Below are 20,157 nucleotides of genomic sequence, written 5' to 3'. Positions count from 1 at the left end.
GTGTTAGCGCATGCCAAATGGTTACAATTCTTAGCTCCTGAATGTTTATAAGGAGCTGCATATTAAGAACAACGTGAGGAAAACTTACTTTTGAGGTACGACCTCAAGTCATTACTTAAATAGATGAGTGCTTACTATTCACCTCTCCTTAGCTCAGTGGTGGACCCAGGGGGAGGGTCCGGGGGGTCCGGACCCCCCCTAACAGACCTGACGCTTACAACTTTGAAATTGAAATTCTTACATCGACAGGATCGTGTATCACTTTTTAACTGGCTGATCTATTTTTTTTCAATGAATCCAAGTTAACGGTAAGCGACCAAGGAACTATAACGTGCAACCGCGACTGGTGGGAGGGGGTGTGGGGGAGAAGTAATTTGCCTCAAATGAGTCCAACAGTCCTTTCTGAACCAAAGTTTGGACCCCCCCAATCAAAAATTATTGGATCCGCCCCTGTAGCTTGTTGATTATTTTAGTTTTAGTCGACAAGTATTTTGTCACTTATTACCCTAAGGGTTTCCTTTATATTTCACGACCACATCGGTCAGCTTTGCTATAATATTTTAATCGTGTATGACCAGACAGCTATATAGCAGCTACATAATAATTTGGATCTATCAACAAAGTTGAAATGGTAAATTGGCCACCGTAACGATTACAAAAGCTGACGTTTCGAGCGTTAGCCCTTCTTCGGAGCGAATAGAGGAATGATGAGTTGTGTGTGCTTTTAAAGGCAGAAAATGGAGATACGTTATTCGTGGGAACATGGCAACGAGAAAAACAAGAATAAAGATAAGAACAAATTAGTGGAATGAAATTTTTCTCGTTGCCATGTTCCCATCAATAACGTAGCTCCATTTTCTGCCTTTAAAAGCACACACAACCCACAATTCCTCTATTCGCTCCGACGAAGGGCTAACGCTCGAAACGTCAGCTTTTGTAATCGTTACTGTGACCAATTTACCATTTCAACTTTGTTGATATATCCAAATTATTTCGCTCCTCCCACCGACGCAGCCCCAAACAGTTTCTTTCGAAACTATCAGCCTTTATTCATTTAGATAGCAGCTACTATTGTTATTGTCTCGTATCAGCTACTATTGATATTGTATCTAAGTTTTACACCTATTAGCAGCGGTGAGTGAATAATGATCTTAAGCGTGAAATTGCGTTCGAAATTACATGATTACTTTATCACTCATGCAAATCACAAAATCAAAAACTTAAACATTCTTAAATTCTCATTGACTGTTTCCTTAACTCCTTTGGTTTTTTTACTACAATTTGTTTTTGCTATGATTCTCAAAAAATATCAAAATAAGAGAACAACGTAAACCGAATAAATGCCTCCAAAAATTCAGACGTTCTATGTTCTTAACCTTATATTCCATATTTCCCAAAGAAAAAGGCGATAAATCCGATATACATGAGGGGAAACAAAATGCGGGAGGACATCTCGATGAAAAAACTGAGATCGGTCTTTGCCAAATAGCTCTTGACGCTAGTATAGTAGCTGCGGATTTTCGATTTTGACAGCGCAGAACATCTGGGAAGTTCTTGCTTTTCATCCTCTGGTTCTTTCCAAGGGGCTTTCTTTCCTTGAGGTTCAGGTAATGGACGTGGTGGGTCTTCTGGCTATAAATATTATTGAAAATAAATATCGACTATAAAGTAAATTTCTATAGTTTGTTGCACAACTGCGTTAAGGCGTTTAATCGTACTATCGTCATTATGAAACGAATTTTCGAAAAAGCTGTGGATATTCAAATTAGTGGAAAAGTAAAGACAAAAAAAAAAACAAAACAACAATAACAGATAACTGTGCAACCTTAGGCATTTAGCCTGGATGGACAGACAGGATGATTTAATTTTATGAGCTGAATTGACAATGTAACTGGCCACCTAAAGGGTTTCTAAAGCTGAAGTTTCTAGGGTTAGCCCCTCGTCAGGGCGAAGGGGACACACAGGAAGACGACCAAAAAGACAAAAAGCAATGAAGGACAGCCTCTAAGATCGTGCAGACAGCAAGGAAGAGGTTTCGGGGGTAAGCAGCTAGTCTATCCCCAAGACGTGCAAATGTACATTCCATGCGTCAGACGAATTGACAAATGACCAGACAAACGGTGCAACTATATATAAATAATAAGATCTATAAAAACCTGTACACGACAAACCAAAACTCAAACCGATGGACTCGTAGGCACAAGTATCAAAAGTGAATTTTTCCTCACCTCAGCATGTACTGTCGGGTTAATATATGAGCCATTTATGTGCACAGTGCCTGCCTTACAGACCTGAAAATGAGAAACGAATCGAATTACAAATGATAGTTCATTGCACTGGAACGGAAACGGCAAACAAAAAAACATTGTTTAGACAAAACAAATATCTTTTGATTAAAATAAATAATTGAAGATAGTACAGGATGTTTGTGCAGGGTCATGATGGGCCAAGGAGTGTCAGGAATACAGGTTGGCACAAAATCCTACACCCAATTTCAACTTAAAAAAAGAAATATTCCTACTAACTTCCTCAACTTTGGCAGTGCGTTTACGGAAAAACGTTCTTCCACCAGTCAGCGACTTTGTTTGGGTACTTTCCGCCATGAAAGACTTCTTTTTGTAATTGTACACGATGACGCTTTCCAGCAAGGCCATAAAGGTGAAAGCGAACGAGACAATTAAAAACAGATCAGCGGCTTTTACGTAGCTGACACGTGGCATTGAGTCGTTGGTGTATTGCAGAAGGAAGACTTCCGTCAGTAGCGTGGTAATGCCTAGGGCACCGCGGTCACCGATCTCGTTTCGATCCATCCAGAATGGCAGCCACGATACAACCGTACAAAGAATGCAGGGAAAGAATATGCGTATGACATAATGGCCAATCCTTCTTCGCACGTGAAAGTTGACGTCAAGATAATCGAACCAACCTGAACAATTGTCAAGAATAAATAATGATAACAGGACCGAGAGGAGTCTGTGGAATCTGGGGACTAGTAGTCTAGACCGTAATGTTATTAACCTGCGGTGTGCGTTCGGCACATGCGCAGAAACAGTTAAAAAACATGTGCTCGAGTGCATGAGAGAACCGCCATGTCGAAACTTGTACTCGCTATGTACTCGTTGTGTTGTTTTACTAAGCGTGGCCGCCCCGTTTTATTCTGTCACTGTTAGAATTTTCTGATTAAGTATTCGTTGATTAAAGTCGATTGATTCAGTCTTGTGGTTTACACAGAGTCCTTTCCAATTTATTGTCTTACTAGCCTCCTTTGCAGCCTTTCTTTTTAAAGTGTCGCGCAAAGTTCCCCCAAGAGAACTCCCCAGGTGAGCGTTACATGAAATCCGAAGAAGAGCTGCCGGCGAGGGGAACTCAATATGGCGGTCATACGAGATGATATCAAACTGGGACGTCCGCCAGATAGGAATTGGATTGGGTTGTTACGAGTACGATACAGTCAGAATGGACGGCAGAAAACTAACAGTTATAAATTAATCGAATATTTAACAAAATATCAGAATTTTTTTCCATAAATTAGAACACGACAGTTGACCAATGACGGGTACTGACCAATTACACGGGCATGACGTGGAAACATATTTTATGCTGTCTAATGACAAGTATGACGAGTGCACTAGTCTACTAGTATTCAAATCGGGCTCCAGTATCGAGTCAAGTATAAAGTTTTAAACAATGATCATTAGGAAGAAAGATTGGAATATGTATTTCAATCTTTAGAACTTCTTGGTTTAAATGGAAAGAGGTTGCCCCTTTAGCTCACTATCTAATTCAAGGTTTCCCAGACAATGCGCTGATGGAAACCTAACTGTAATACCATTTTGGATGTAGAGTGGTATCGAGAGGAAAAGTGTATTTACCAAAAATTCAACATGACCAAGAACACAACATGAATAACTTGGGTTGAAACCAAAACGCCCGACCCAGAGTATACCTATTTCGAGAGCGATGCAGCTATCGAAAAATGATATTATCTACTGTTTTATTGACGAAGGAAATAATTCTTACCTATCATGTATTTGACCTTGTCACTGGCAAGTGTTTGATTCATAACGTAGAATTCTGCCATGTCTGTACTGTAAAGCGATGCACCAATCCATTTGTATCGTATCTGAGTGATGTCAAAACCGTCTAAAACAAAGTGAGGTTTCATTATTTAATGAATTAATTGCATGGATACTTCTCCATGGTTTGTAGAGAGGTTTCCAGTACTGCCTAGACAAAAAAAGAATGTTCTTAAAGATGTAAATGAAGATGGCAAATTCCACATAGGCATTACATATCGACATTCTATCATAGCATTATGCAGGAAGTTTGTCCCCATGGGCCAGTAGTAAACGGCCTATCATGCCACGAGTCGTGTATAACTCAGTTGTAGAACATCCGATGTACTAAATGGAGGGTCGTAACTTCGACTCCTATGGGAGAACTCGGAGTTCTTTTTCTGCAGGTTTGCCTATGTCATTCACTGAATAACATCTTTCCAGAATTTCCTGTTTGTTTCACCTGACTTGCTTTGTTTGATAATACTTCTAACCCGTGTTGATATGCCAATCATTTACAAAACAAACTTATTCTTTGTACGTTTCATTGCCAGTTTGAGTACTTTTTGCATTTCTTAAGCTTTCTTTGGGTTTCCAAAATGGAGAAATGTTTACTTTCGACACTGTGTCTACCCGAGATATTTTAATTTCTGACATTTTCTGATGCACTGGCGAGTAATAAATGCAATGAAAGCTGGACATATATCTTTTTCTGCTTACAACTCAGTACTCTGAAGAAGAATAGCTGGACATCCATTGGGTAGTTTTTAAAATCCATCAATCCCATAGCATTCACTGTGACCCTGAAACAAGAAAGGAAGAATACAATGGTCGCCTCAGTCATCTATTTTCATCCTGATTGAAAATTAAGTTTTCATCGGTTAAGTCAATTCTTTTTAACAATTTCAAACTTTAAGTTGTACCTTACGGAATAAAACACATTTCCGTCTCCGAACACAATGACTGTTCTTGTGTCATCGTGGATGGTTGTTTTCTTCCCGTTCTCGATATACGTATCTGGAAACCACATCTTCCTGAGAATATCTCCTTGAAGGATTAATGTCCAATTCTTGTCACCGTAGGCCAATCTTGGATCCTTCCAGAACTGGCGCATGTAGATGTCTCCCTTAAATTCCTGTGGTCAGAAAGTAAATAGTGGAAGAGTATTGTTGTATGCCTTAACTATTGGTTGTATTGTTTGGAAACATTATAACTCTTCTGAATGGTTCAGTGTGGCATCCGCCTGAGCCTCCTCGTGGGTTAAATGAGAATTTGCTTGGTTTAGTAGTCTGCTTTTAATCAATTTCCTGCTAGCATAATTTCGCTGGTACTCAATCAAATACCTGAATGAGAGATCGAGGCACTGTGGGTGTGAAGTGTCTTTTGCCTAAGAACACAAAACAGTGTCCCCAGGCAGGGCTCAGGCCCGGACCACTCGATCTGGAGTTGAGCGCTTTACTGATGAGGCCACCGCGCACCCCTGTACTATAGTACCTTATAATCGCCCGTCATTGAAATCATCGAGTGAATGTCTCTGTTGGCTACAATACTATGCAATCTAGTTACCATATTTTCCTCTGTCACATGGCTTATGGAAAGGAAGCCCAGCGACACGTAGATGTAAACAGGATCTCCTAAAAACAACATCAAAAACAGTGTCATCTTTATTTAGCAGTTTCAAGAGAGGCGAGAGATTTGACAAGCCGATTTTACAAGTGTTCCACACCGATCGACGTTAAACTTTGACTTTACGTTTGCATGAGTTCCTGTATTTGGCCTTAAGTTACGAAAGCATCAAACATGTATAAACCTCTCGACTGTATGGAATATTGCCCCTTTAAAATTAATTTCTGATTTTGAGGGAGAAATGATGATAACAACAGGCATTAAAAGATTATTTTGTCTCTCTCTGGGCCCACATCTTTAAAATAGAACTGTAAACGTAATTAACTGTAATTGCCAATACTTGCTCATTCTCGATGATATGTCTGTTTTCATCTTTTGAATGGTACAAGTTTTAGCAATGCGCGTGTAAGAAGCGAACCTCTATCGGTTGAAATATTAGAGCAAATGGATGGTTTGGTTTAGGAGAGTATTTTTTTTTTAATATTTTTTTCTTGCTACATTTTCGACTACTGTAATCCTCTTCTTTATCAACAGGGAGAAGTTATTTCTCGATCCTCAGAGAAGTAATCTTACCTCCATACATGGGCCTGAGTCTCTTGTCGTAGTTGACAAACATTTTGTCCAAAATGGCTGTTGCATTGGGAGGTTCAGTCAGAGGTGGAAGAGACCCATCTGCTATATCAACCTCTACAGCTCTGTAAACAGGGTGGTATTAAAAAAAAAATATATATATATATATATCTGGATTAGCCTTCAGGCGTTGTGCTATTTTCAAGCAACTTCGATAAGAAGATCATCGGAATATGGACTTTAAAATTAGAGATCATTTTTCCATTTTGGTACCGTGAACTTCAACTTATTCTAGGTTTAGTAACAGACAATTTGGGGCATGCAAGAGACGATCAAACTAGGAGAGTGAATTCCCACGGAGGCATCATCGCAAATGTAGTCATTCTGACTTTTTATGTTATTTTTTCTTCTCTCATTTTGTACTCAAGTGTTCTGGCTCCTAGAGTTATGTAACCTTTGTGCGTGTGCTGCCTATACGATTCTCATGGGAAAAAAGATCGACACCTTGTGGAATGTCGACTTGGGCAAAAGTTATCGATCCTCTAAAGAATACCAAAAATGGGGGTTATCGTACGATGGATTATCTTAAAAGTAAGCTCAGACCACTTTAATTGTTCATCGTATCAAAGGAGTCCTTTTCTCTACAAATTTCTTAATGTTTTACCTCCCGCGGTTAATGTTACACGATGTAGCAAGTAAGAGCTATTTTATAGGAAAGATGCCAGAAGCACGCAATCGATGAATATCCTCTTTTTGAAAATAATTCACAGCGGGGTCTGTGTATCAGGTAATGTCAAACTTGACGCTTTCGAGAATTCTCTGTTCAGTTATCCATTAATGTTAGTCTTCATTTCTTTGCGTTGCTTTTCATTGAGTCAAGCTCGTCATTTATCATTTTGCCTAAACAGCCACAAACAGGAAAAAATCAAGTTGATACCTCATAAGCTTCACAAAAGAAACGCTATGATGGCATACTTAAAACAATGCTGGCGCCAAAAGATTAATAGCTGTCTAGTCTTAAATAACCCGTCGTATGCGGTTAAGCTCTTTGCTCAATGCTGGAATTAGTGATCTGATTCATGTTTCATTTGAAGGACCACGATATAAGAAGGTCTAGGCTCTCTGAAACCACCGTGAAAGCTTTTTAGTTGATATTATTTTTTTTTAACACCAGACTAGTCTGATAGCCCTTATTTGTCGATGCTGGACTTAATGCTCTATTCTTGAGAGAGACCAGCAGCGTTAGGGTTAACTTCATTTATTTCAGCAATCGATTTTACCATAACCTATGTGCAGTGGCGAATATGGCTGTTTGGAATAATTACCCTTCATGAAAAGCCATGACTAAAATCCATTGCGCTTATGAATGCGTATTTGTAACAACAGGGGTTAGCTAAGGAAATTCTATATAAGACGGTTATAGTCATAATAACAGTGTGGTTGATGCGAAGTTGGCATGATAAAAACAAAAAAAAATGTTGTTCATCATCCGTGCATAATTTAACATTTCAATAGCAATTTCTTTGTGGATATTTAGATGTTCTGAAACAAAAGGTATCTGTCGAAGAATGAACCTTGGTCGATACTGCTTTAAGTTAAAGAAAATGATTGAAAGCTTTTTGTAGTTTTGCGTACTTCTGTGAGGAAAAAATTTCAAGTGACTTCCCCATTTTGTGCGTTAAACAGTTTGATAAAATGAAATATGCTATATACTATTGAGACTCCCACTGAGATTTAAATTGTGCTTGTCCGCTGAAAGTTTCATTTTATTAATTGCATCAAGTTGAGGTTAGACTACATGCGACTAATAACAAATAAAGTCGGCGGTGAGCTACGGCTTTTTTTAGCCCTAAAAATAGGTGTAACTCTCAAGATTAGCGAGATGTTTTCAAAACAACATGAAATTAAATCGGAAAGAATTATTTTACAGTGTTATTCACCATTTGACATAGGTGTCGATTTTTCCCAGAGTGTCTGCTCAGGAAATCTGATTTTATTTCAATTTTTATGTAGATCGTAATTAAAGCAAAGACTCCTATATACAACGAAAAAAAAAAGACATTCACGATCTAGAACGGGACTTGTGTTTCAAATTCATGCTCACGTAATTTCGCAGATCGAATGTAATTAATATGGTAATTAGCACCCGACCTCAACAATTTTTGCGGGAAACCGAATAACAATGAGATTGCTAAAGTCTGCTTATTCTCGGTCTTAAATATTTATGACTTTAAGGTAAACAGTTAATTTTCATTTAGGCTGTTTAAAACCAAAACCGTCAATATCGACTAGTTTACGTCATAGGGAAAAAAGTGGTACTTTGGCGTACATTCCTTAATTGCACTATGAGATACAAGGTAACGTCTGTAACAGATTGCATTTGGAAAAATCATTAACTTTATGTTACGTACTCTTTCTTCCTGGTTTAGTTAATATAACTGTCGTTATCAAGCTAGTGGGCAACACGATAGCGAAATTCATCTTAATGTTCTTATTTTAAGGCCTCGAATAAGTGTGAAAATGTCCCAGCACTCTGTAGTCACATAATGTCTTCCTTTGGAAATAGAAGATCAATTAAGATGCTTAATCACCCTTCCGGACAGGAAATGTACTAAAAAGCTCAGAACCGTTTGCCTCTCTGGAAGACTATGCCTTGCACAAAAGTCAAATCTTTTCAACTTCCTTAGTGTTACATTCAGTCTTATTCATAGTTCGCGTTATGGAGCAATGATAAATTTAAGAGAGGATACGGTAATATTGTAAGTTAACAATTCCGGAGAAATTACCATTGACATAAAAAAAACTCTAAAATGCATAGATCGAATTTGTTTGTGAAGTCACCTTCGTAATACACCGCACCTTCCTAACTTCTTTAATATTCACTACTGTAGTAAAATATTGGTCAGACTTGATGATGAGTTTTTGGGTCTGTTGCTGCCAAATAGCTGAGTAGCTGGTTTGCTGTTGGCAAATGAAATCTCTCCAATTGAACTGAATTTTTCGTATATCTATTACTCGGTTTGTTTATCAGTCCAAATTTTATACAGTGTGATGCAAATCAGAGTCGTCTTACTGTATGCCTTTAATCATGGGAAGTTTAAAGTTTTTATTGTTCATTGTATAGACGAAATATGTATCCTCGATCCTAACATGATGGCAAGGAGGAAAAGATCAAGTTAAATTTACAACTTCTAAAAATATAAAATGGGGGAAGGAATTTCTCCCCAAGGTATTTAGTCAATGCAACACTTGTTTATCGTTTACATCAACTGAATCAACAGTAACTATGTCTTGTAACCTTACCGTTTGGAATCATCTGTTTTTGTAGCGTTGACTGGACAGATATTCGCCAAAACCATAAAACTACGCAGGAGGACACCAAACGCCCTGATATAGAATTTGAACATCATCCGAGTAGAAGAATTAAAAACCTTGCTTTGAGCGAGTAGCTGAAATAGTTATGTCTGGATCGTTATGTTAAAACAAAACAAGTGATTCCAGCTTTTAAATAATGCATCAGTATTATCCGCAACCTATTTTGAGGTTTTTTGACTAGGCATGAAAATTCATGTTGAGTCTCTGTTGTGCATTTTGCCTTCTCAACGGCCTTTCCGAGATTTCTCGGTGGTATGGTTACTTATGTCAAGTTTTACTGAAAGTGTTGATGGCAAATTTACAATCAAGTGCTTTGGAGCGAACTTATCTGACCAAAATGTGTCATTTGGGCTACATTAAGGCTTCAAACACGGAATATATGAATTTTTAAAACAATGATGAGTTTTCGCTTCCTTTTTTTTAATGTGTTTGAATATGAGCACCTGATGAACATAACATCTTCCAAGGAGTGAAGCTTCTAGGCTTTTTTAATTAATTTATTTCTATATCTTTTTGTAAGAACCACACGGAGAACACATTTCCATTTGTTCCGACTCAAATGTATTTGAGTCGGGAAAGGCGAAATAAAAGAGAATTTCGAATGATTTGGGATGTAAATTATATGCAAGATCTGTGGGGTAAATTAGAAATTACATTTAGAAAGGTACATGAGCAAGAAAGCATTTTATGTCTGGTGTGAAAGTAAATATTGGAAGCAGTCTTCAGAAAAACAAAAATTAAGAATTTAACTGCAAGTGGTGAGTCTCATCCTCGATTTGTAATTTATGTAACTCGAAGATACTAGCTTATCTTTTAGCTACTCCAAATTCGAGATTAATTAAAGTATATGTATGTATGTATGTATGTCCTCAGAATAGCTTGGAGTAATTTGATGGCCTTGCAAAAAATGCCCCCACTAATTATGTCACTAGACAATTAAATGTCACCAAGCGGTAATTCTCCATGAGAAAAAAAAATAAAATTAGTATTCTATACATGTAGCTGCCCTAATGAAGCAACAGAACTAATGTTATCTTCAAGCTAGGAAAACTAGGTAAGCCATCATCAATAACATTTCATAACGTAAAGTTTCCTATTTCCTTCCTATTCCCCGTAGGCTGAGCGACGAAACATTTTAGTGAAAAATCTTTAATAGCTCGACCTAACACACGTCAAAGCTTGCTTAAACAAACGAGCGGTACACATGTTTTCTAGATTGAAATGATGGTTTTAGCCTTTTTTGATGCTGAACGTATACATGTGTATACCTAAATTTATTAACACTCTCGATATGACGCAAAAAAAAGATAAGATAGGCAAGATAAGGCACTATTGCACGTTTGTCTTTTGTTTTTAGGCCAATTTCCAACATTTAAATTACTAAACTAGTTAAAATTGCAAGTCTGCGTCCAACCCCATCTGCAAAGGATACGAGTTGATTCGAGCAAAGTACTTAATGGGATGAGTTGTATCAGTGTTGTAACAATTTTCTTGGCAAATGTAAAGCTTCCCCCTCAGAGGCAAATTAATCCGTATTGAGTAAGGCACTCCTTACTATGAGATTACTTGATCTGGTTTGAGGTTAGACCATTGGAGGCTTTTAACATGTAATGCATATTTTCAAATGTAACCAGAGAGCTGAAAGATCTGTCGATTTTAGAGGAGTATGGATAAAAGCCTAACAAAAACTCATTACATTAGTTTAAATGGCACCCAAGTATTCACGAAGTCAAGCTCGAATCGGAACCCCTCGGTGTACAAACCAATTAAAATTGAAAATTTTCAACGATTACATTGAAAAAAATGTTACCTTTTTTCAAAACTTTGTTTGGCCGATCATTTGAAACGTATCACAAGAAAAGAAAATATCCTATGATTAAATTTTTATCAGAATGCTGGATGATGAGTATGCAAATAACGGCTTAATTTCGATTGTTTCTCTCACATGTAATTCTTATTGAATTAAATCTCTGACGTAATGAGAGCTGTCGAGTTGTGAATATGTTTGGCTGATGTTTCACCCAGAATCACGGTATGCTACAGCATGATTCATGTCCATCACGCGCAAGGGACGTGCAGTGGGACAAGGGACGTGGATCGACATATTAGTTAACCGAAAGAGACGTGATGACAAGGCACTTGCGTGAATATTCGCAAAGAAAAACATCTTTTTAACTGCTCAGTAAATGAATCAACTCAATTGCATTGACAAATATTGGGAAAACACGAATAAATACGACCAAAGTAATAAAAATCCATGCTAATTGTCACAATTCTCAAACGATTCTGATTCATCCACAGCTCGTTAATTCGACGGACCAATAGACCTCTCTACCTTATATTTTTTTTCCCCATGTGATTTGATGAAACTTTAGAGGAAAGCTCCTCTCAAATGTTATCATCCTATTACGTGCATATGTACTCGTTAATTACAATAGACAGGGGTGGGGGTCCCCCGAGTCTTTAGTTGGAAAAACAAAGCATGCAAACTATAGAGGTCCATTATCACATCTAAAAGTTCATAAGACGTCCTATTATCATCATCAGAGTTTCGAATAGAAAAATTGTATTAATCTAGGATTTTCATTGAAGAGCAGTATACTCCTTTGATAACTGCTCCTTAACTTCTAGTAAGTAGCAGTTCTACTTTGTCTATAATGCAGCGTTTTATCCACTCGTGTCTTTTTGTGAGATAGTTACGCCGGCTTCTAACACTAATAAAATAATAATTCATAAAAAAGAGATTTATTTCCGAAAAAAGGCATAAAATTCGGTGCTTATAACGTTGCATGTTCATGGTTTTGCAACTTCGTTAGCTTTTAGTTTTCATTAAAACCATTAAGCATCATCATGAAGCCAAAGATATTAACCTTTTAACAAAATATTGATTACATTCCGTGTTCGGGGTGTCATAGCTGCTATGCTCTTTGTTTATCCGATCCAAGCAAAATTCACTATCTGACTTACTAAATTGTATTTGCAAATTCCTCCACGAGTAGGTGTACGCAAATAATGAATAAGAATATTTGGCTCGTGGTCAGGATCGGGAGCCAAATATGGGCGGGGAAAGTTGAGCCCTTGGGCTAAAGTAGTCAATTATTTTTCTTTCATGTGTCCACCAAACCTTAAAATTTTTGAAAATTGAAAATTTAGAACTAATTGGGAGGCCACTGAATTGATTTCAAGGGCGACCGCTGGATAACAACGAAAAATATTACGCTCTAAAAAGTGTCATTTATTTCTTCGAGTCAAAAAAAAGAAACTCAAATATTATTAGAAAAAAAAACTTATTGTCTTATCTTGATTTCATCGAAAGTTAAAGCCTATTTGAATTCCCGCGTCGAGCCCTGCATGTGGGGATTGGGCAGTTTTTCATTCGGACCAGCTCACGACGATCCAGCCTGCCCCACACACGTCAGCTTTCAACATTCTTTCTATGCAATTGGATGAGCGGGATAATACGGGTCAAATAAAATGTTGGAAAACAAAAGAATTCAAGACAGATCTTCGACTTGTAAATAATTAGAATTCGAATTTCATTTGCAGAATAAAATGTTCAAACATATTGCATGGAGGTGAACGCAAATATAAAAGGGATTTTACATCCTCATTGTAACGTTATTATACAGGCACTGCATTTATTATAGAACCAAATTTGATTTCAAAGTGACTTTCAAAATATTTTGAGTTCCCTTATTGTGTCAGTAGGGGGTCATGATTTGATGAACTCCGAGCCAAATAATTTTCTGTGTTACCAAACCAAAAAATTCCAAAAAATATCATTTATTTTCTCCACTCTTTTTTATTTAAAGTTAAAGCCTACGATTTTGATTTCTAGTTCCTTGCAGAATGCAAATGCAGGGCCGAACGGCTGTTTCGTGGAGCGGCCCACGTCAAACCGTCTGCCTCCACACACTTTAGCTTTCCGTCATAGTTTTTCTAGAAATGTGCGAACAGGGCCATACGATAATGTACTAATCTGATAGATAAGGAAATAAAAATAACAGATTTTCAAGCTATCAATAATCTGTAGATAAATCATGGATATATTGAGATGATAGCAGTTTTTTTTCTATGTTTTGTCTTGGTCGAAATTACATTCAGATTTGTTCAAAAAATAAAAAATTTATGAAATAGATTCATCCATCTCATGGGAAATAGTAAATGTAATTGTAAGTTTAAATTGTCATTACGTTCTATATACGACAGATTCTCTATCATGCATTTTACCGTGTTTGATTGACATCCTGATCAAGACATCTGGCATGGCGCGGACTAAACACACTCCACCAAGCCAAAATTGAAATAGTTGCGTGCAAACAGGGAGGAAAAACCATTTCCTTCGTGCGTGGAGTTTTGCGTAGCTTCGTAATTGTTAATGTCGCTAAAATATCTATATTGGGGAAACTTCTGATAGGGAATCGGCACTTGAGAAAGCAAATATAGGGAACGGTTAACGAATATTGTTGACATGCGTCAAGGCTTCCTGTTTATCGACAGAAAAGTTAGAATAGCCCCATTGGGTCTCGATGATGTCCTACAGCTTCCAAACAACAGCTGTTAAGTGTCTTTTATAAACAATATGGAAATATTAGCTCAAGGGAAGTTTATAACTTAGTGGAAGGGATTCCAGATGACGTGATCTATTATGGAAATTCTCGCTGGATTGAGAGCAGAATTTTGACTTCAAATTTAAACTCGTAAAGTCATTTTATTTCTTTTTATCTTTTGTTTCTTTTCAATAAATATTCTCCCCGGATATATATCAGCCCTTTGTGCGAAAAATTAATTTACAGAAAGTAGCAATACAGTTAAACTCAATTGATAGTAAATCTTCAACCCTTAAAATCGCTAGTTTGCTTTATACCCGCTGCGTTCAGCTCCCGCTCAATAATCTCAGTTATAATCGGTCGTGTCTGACAATGATTTTCATACCCTAAGTCTAATTAATTTTGTAGTTGTGTGAAAGTATCAAAGTTCGGGACATTTTTCATGCTAACGAAACTGAGGGAGACCAAATAGTCATGACCATTGTAGGCGCAAGTGTTGATGAATGACCGTTTGATCTCGCTAAGGGCGTTTTTAGATAGAAACCAACAAAGCTCTTCTAGTTAGTTGCGCCGACAAGTCTTTGGAAACGAACAGAAACGACAAGATGTGAGGCCAACACCCAGTTGTTTAGTTACAATAACAAGGTTCCGGCGTCGTGCGGTGATGTAAGGCATCAACAAAGTTTTGATCTTTTGTTAACAGTATGGAAATCCTACGCAGCCTTACAGTAGTTTAAAATTAGCTTCTTGGACAAAAAAAAAAAATCCCCATTGTATTACTTTACCTGCCATCTTCATAAGGAATCTAAAATACAGTTTTGAGTTTGCAGAGATTTGGAGGAGATTCATTTTTTTTTACAGTCTAGCAAAATTCTGGTTATTCCTGCAGTCAGGGAATTTTTTTAGATCCAGCGGGCAAGGCGGCACTTAATTGACCAGAGAGGACTTAAAAAAGAAATGGAATCTTTCTTTTTACAGTCTAGCAAAATTCTGGTCATTCCTGCAGTCAGGGAATTTTTTTAGATCCAGCGGGCAAGGCGGCACTTAATTGACCAGAGAGGACTTAAAAAAGAATTGGAATCTTTCTTTTTACGGAAAAATCAAAATAGCATTTTGAATTTCGATCATATGATATGAACAAAGGATAAGGCCTCGCCCTGCTAACATACTATCCCCAGTTCTCTAAGAGATGGCTGTAAGTAGACTAGAACAAAAAATATTTTTCAGAATTTCTCCGTCTGCGTTACACCGAAACAAATTTTTGTATAGGAAGCCTTTGATTATTCGTGGAATGACTACAAGGCGCCCATTGGTATAAAATGTCATAACATCATGACAATCTTTCTTTTTACGGAAAAATCAAAATAGCATTTTGAATTTCGATCATAAATATATCTTTGCAGTGTATATGTTGTAATCATTTTTATATTTCGATTTTGGCTCAAATTTTTATATTAATTGTATTTTTATATAATACACATCTAGTATTTAGGACCTCTATGTAAACCACTATTGTGATGGAGCTTCCAAATAAGAGATTTTTATTATTATCATTAACATGTCATCACAGTTCACTTTATCCAACGAGAAAATGAACCCGTTTGTCGAGATAACAGAGGTTCCACATGACACGTACTGCTAAGTTATACAGGAATGACTCCTATCGCCTAAACGTTTTAATTATATATATATTTAACAATTATTTCTCGAGCGCGCGTTGGACATGAGATGATAGATAGCCAACGAGGCACGTAGCGCCGAGTTGGCTATAATCATCTCATATCCAACCAGCGCGAGTGGAATAATTGTCTTATTAAAAACGTTAAATTAAATTATTAAATTTTACTGAATTTTAAGCTCCCTTTTAATTTTAAGCTGACACGTACGCTTCCCATATTTGTAGATTATGGTATATTGGTTGATATACCATAATGGCTAAGCCAATAAAAAGTCTTGAATTGCATTATCCAATGACCTAGTTTTTTAATAAATATAATTATATCGTGAGAAACACCACATGGAAGACTTATACATCTTGTAACTGTTTTGATTTTGTTCGCAGATTCAAGAATCAGTCAGTAGGTTTGCTTTGTGATGTTCCTCCGTACTTTTTACTGCTTTTTCTACTTAGAGATGAGTTTAATTTTGACGCTAGCTTGCAATTCTCAGAAAGATGGATACGAAAGGTCAGTATAGAACAAGCAACAAGATAATTTGATATAAAATTGGAGAATTTCGAAAAAGGGTTTAGCCATATTTAAGTGATATACTGCTTATTGGGGTTCAAGAAAAACATCTATTCGAATGTTAACATTTATTGATAACAATAACTTTATCGATATTTTGAGTTGCGTTTTTGTGGTGGAAATTTATCTTCGACTCAAATATCAAATTCAGACGAACAAGTTTGTCTTCGTAGTCGGCATGAAACCAGTACAACGAGATTATCTTTGTAATAATCAAACAGCTGCAGCTGATGATGAGATGTTTATTTATTTATCTAATTAATTCAAGCGAGGCAGATGTATTTACCATGGTAGCTAACGGAACCATCCCACCAGTCAATGGAGCCCATAATGCCACGGGAATCTTAAAACAACTTTTCAGAGACTACGACAAAAGGCTGAGACCTGACTATGCAAGTAAGAGCCATTTGGCCCAAGGTCTCATAACGTTGTACCCATTTGATAAATTTCCATGCATTTTTGTCACAAACATTGTCTTTCTCTTTGAATTCATAAATTAAAATTCTGCCCCCTTACAATCTAGAATGTGGTTAACCATCCCTGCAATTTTTTGAATATTCTTGTCAAATGAACTTGGGACGCAAACTAACAACAAGGTCACAGTCCAGGGGTATGCCCATGACATTTGGTGGTTGCCAATTTTTTTGTTTTTGGACACGTTTCAAGCGTTTTCAAGCTCTTGGTTTGATAAACATTACAATTATAACACGCTTTTGCTTTACCAAGCCAAACAACCGCTGAGAACTCCCTTTAAGCAATTTGACAATTGACGTTTCGAGACATTTGCCATTTAAAACAGACATTTAAAACTTTAGACAACCATAACTTATGACTGAGACACGATTAGTCCATGTCTTTACTACGTATGGCATTATTTGTTTTAAATTTTCTTTCGTGGTTTATTTTATTATTTTTTGTTTTCTTTCCTTTCAGGAAGGGCAATTCCTATAACAGTGTCACTGGGAATTTTGTCCATTGGGAACATTCGTACTGAAGACATGGTGAGAATCAAGTTCCCTCCTTTCTTTAATACTCTATTATTAATACTGAATTATTATATTATTGATACTAAATTATTTAATAAATTAAGACCGGTGTCCGTTGTCAGATGTGACTCTAAACGCCCCAAAATGCACCTTGCGAAAACTTCAAAAAAATAGCATGGCTTATTGCTAACTCTTTGGTAAATACTTCTGACAATGGAGCATCGCTTTAAAAATACATTAGTCAGTGTGCGTATTGATAAAAACATTGCTTTTATGTTCTTTCCATAATAATTTCCAGGAATTTACGTTTGATGTGTACTTAAGACAGATATGGAAAGATACCAGGTTAGTATTTGGCAGTAGAGACATCGCCCTAACTCTACAGCAGGAGGCACTAAATGAAATTTGGCTACCAGATACTTACTTCGAAAATGCTGTGAAAACATTCGTGCATCAGGAAACACGCACCGTGGTACTCTATGGAGATGGTTTAATAATTTTCAGTCAGAGGTAGGCTATGGATGAGACTTAATAAAGGAGGTAAACAAAAAAAGTTTCTAAAGAAACTATGGTGCTGCGTCGGTTGGGGTATTACAAGATAATTTGGTTTTTTTCAACTGAATTGATCATGATTGTGAATATTTGACATCGCATTAGTGAGATAAGAACGTTTATTTTCCAACTACACTCCGTAGAGTACAAATAACGCCATATACCGAATGCAAATATGGCGTCCAATTTGAGTTGCTATTGTTCTGGACTCACTAGCCTCTCATACATGTAATAATCCTTTTGTGTTTCCACGTGAAGACGAGGCTAGTGAGTCCAAAACAATAGAAATTCAAATTGGACGCCATATTTGCATTCGGTGTATAGATGAGTACAAATATCACGCGGTATTTGTACTCCAGAGAACCGGTTAGACAGGTGTACTCGCCTCGCGCAAGCAAATAATTGGATTCAAGTTACGAAAAAAACAATCGCGGACAATTTTCATATTTCTGACGGAGAAGAGTTGGAATGGCGGAAAATATAGATCCAAATTTATTAGATATATTGAACGAATAAAAAAGCCAGACGACCAAGAAATTCTTCATTTATTGAAGAAAATAGAGCCAGCAACAGGACAACACGCCAAATATTCCGTTCCGCTTCGCATACTTCTGTCACGCACTCTCCGCAAATAAATATCTGCGAAATTCGCCCGCACTGAAATAAAAATTTAGAGTGTTGGATGATAAATAACTTATTATACGTTTTTTTGTGTAGTATCGCTGAGTATTTTTACGGAACAACTCGTAAAAATACTCATCGATTCTACACAACGAAACGTCTAACAAGATATATGAATTGGTCTTCATAAAAAGTTTCTTAGACTGAAGAAATGCTGACGTTCGTAACTTCAGCTTTAGAAACCTTTACGGTGGTAAGTAACATCAACTCAGTTGATAAAATCAAATTAATTACATGATTAAACGAGACTTACCTGTAAGTTGAAGTTTGATCGAGATTCTGTCTTGTCATCAGTCCGGAACGAAGGAGTCACATGAGATGCGCATGCGCATTTCTAGTCAGTCTTCAAAGTGATTGGTACAGGAACAAAGTGATTGGTAAAGGAACGAAGGAGGAAGGGAGGGAGGGAATAACGGCATGTGACTCCTTCGTTCCGAACTGATGACAAGACAGAATCTCGATCAAAATTCAACTTACAGGTAAGTCTCGTTTAATCATGTAATTCTATCTTGTCATCAGTCTACGTCACTACGAAGTCACATGAGATTTCAAAGTCCTGTAACACGAAACAGTACTACAAGTAAAAGGGTATTTTATTAAGGGTAATAAAAACCCAAACGGAACAAACCAAAAATATGAAATGCAACTAGCAGAGCACTTGGCACTTGGATTCAAAAGTACAGAGCCAAAGTTAGCTGAAGTATTGGACACTGGCTTATCATAGAACCTCGCAAAGGTACTCGCAGTTGACCAACCGGCAACCTTCATAATTTCAGCAATGTTCAAACCCCTAACCTTAACATTGGAAGTAGAGGCAGCCCTGCAGCTATGAGCAGAGTACTTAGTTATGTCAATCCCTGCAGATTGCAAAACTTGCTTAACCCATCTGGAAACAGTGTCCCTTGCTACTGGCTTAAAGGGTTTGACATAGCTTAACAATAACTGAGAATGATCCTTACGCAAAGGGTCAGTTCGATGGATATATTCCCTCAAATGTTGCACCACACAAAGTTCCTTGTCCTCGGAGAAGGCCAAGAGTTCTATAGGCTCTACATGTCTTCCTGGTTTAGTCTGCTTTAGCTTCTCATGGACAGACATTCTGTACCGATCACCTAAGTCCTGTATGTAGTTAATGTCAAACTTATGGATAGTTTGTCCACGCTGGCCAGTGGTAAAACACAACAACATGGTTAACTTGAGCGTGAGTTCTTTAAGGGATAAAGCACTGGAAGCACCAAAGGTCTTCAAATAATCCAACGCAACACGAACATCCCATATCTCAGTGTATTTTGGGAGGGATGGCTTCAATTCAAAAATGCCCTTCATGCAGCGAACAACCAAGGGATGATCTCCAAACTTTTCATTGCTGTCCAAAATAAAGAGGGAAGACAGGGCAGAGCGGGCTGTGTTAACAGCACTGTAACCAAGACCAGCCTTGTATAAAGAGACAAGAAATTCGACACCATTGTGTACTCCGGGTTGAAATAAATCAATATCCTTGTCATCACAGTACTGT

General features: G+C 37.3%; 2 protein-coding genes and 1 pseudogene across 8 annotated transcripts in view; 1 reads left to right on the top strand and 2 right to left on the bottom strand.

Moving 5' to 3' along the window:
- Positions 1-1,024: 1,024 nt before the first annotated feature.
- LOC111325668 (gamma-aminobutyric acid receptor subunit beta-4) lies at positions 1,025-14,093 on the bottom strand. 2 transcript variants are annotated; one of them, XM_022929522.2, is made up of 9 exons: positions 13,857-14,093; positions 6,255-6,376; positions 5,622-5,689; positions 4,979-5,190; positions 4,776-4,858; positions 4,021-4,143; positions 2,526-2,926; positions 2,229-2,291; positions 1,025-1,632 (listed from the first exon to the last, which is right to left on the bottom strand). In XM_022929522.2, exons 1-9 carry the CDS (start codon positions 13,961-13,963, stop codon positions 1,378-1,380), a joined length of 1,434 nt encoding a protein of 477 aa, XP_022785257.2. In that variant the 5' UTR covers positions 13,964-14,093; the 3' UTR covers positions 1,025-1,377. The 2 variants fall into 2 exon arrangements, with proteins under 2 accessions (XP_022785257.2, XP_022785256.2); XM_022929521.2 differs by lacking the exon at positions 13,857-14,093 and adding an exon at positions 9,555-9,819.
- LOC111325669 (gamma-aminobutyric acid receptor subunit gamma-2) overlaps positions 8,405-20,157 on the top strand; it is a 20,773-nt gene continuing 9,020 nt past the window's right edge. Inside the window, exons 1-5 of one of the 6 annotated variants that reach the window (XM_088738580.1) lie at positions 8,405-8,608; positions 16,239-16,362; positions 16,691-16,818; positions 17,356-17,423; positions 17,707-17,918. In XM_088738580.1, coding sequence (XP_088594706.1) covers positions 16,271-16,362; positions 16,691-16,818; positions 17,356-17,423; positions 17,707-17,918 — 500 coding nt within the window. In that variant the 5' untranslated portion in view covers positions 8,405-8,608; positions 16,239-16,270. Of the gene's footprint in view, positions 8,609-10,322; positions 10,681-16,238; positions 16,363-16,690; positions 16,819-17,355; positions 17,424-17,706; positions 17,919-20,157 lie in introns of those variants that run through there. The other 5 variants (XM_022929526.2, XM_088738581.1, XM_022929523.2 and 2 more) reach the window with 5 other exon arrangements.
- The window catches only part of LOC148720526 (uncharacterized), a 1,712-nt pseudogene continuing 724 nt past the window's right edge, over positions 19,170-20,157 (bottom strand).

This window comes from Stylophora pistillata, chromosome 11 (assembly GCF_964205215.1).
Source record: "Stylophora pistillata chromosome 11, jaStyPist1.2, whole genome shotgun sequence".
NCBI classification, from domain to species: Eukaryota; Metazoa; Cnidaria; class Anthozoa; order Scleractinia; family Pocilloporidae; genus Stylophora; species Stylophora pistillata.
Note: the sequence above shows the minus strand (reverse complement) of the source record. Positions and strands in the feature narration are given on the sequence as shown.

Coding starts and splice junctions, on each gene's coding strand:
- LOC111325668 (XM_022929522.2), bottom strand. CDS start 13,963: ATGGTTTTTCCTCCCTGTTTGCACGCAACTATTTCAATTTTGGCTTGG. Junction 5,690..6,254: donor ACTCAGGCCCATGTATGGAG/GTAAGATTACTT, acceptor TGTTGTTTTTAG/GAGATCCTGTTTACATCTAC. Junction 4,144..4,775: donor CTTCTTCAGAGTACTGAGTT/GTAAGCAGAAAA, acceptor ACTTTGTTTTAG/ACGGTTTTGACATCACTCAG.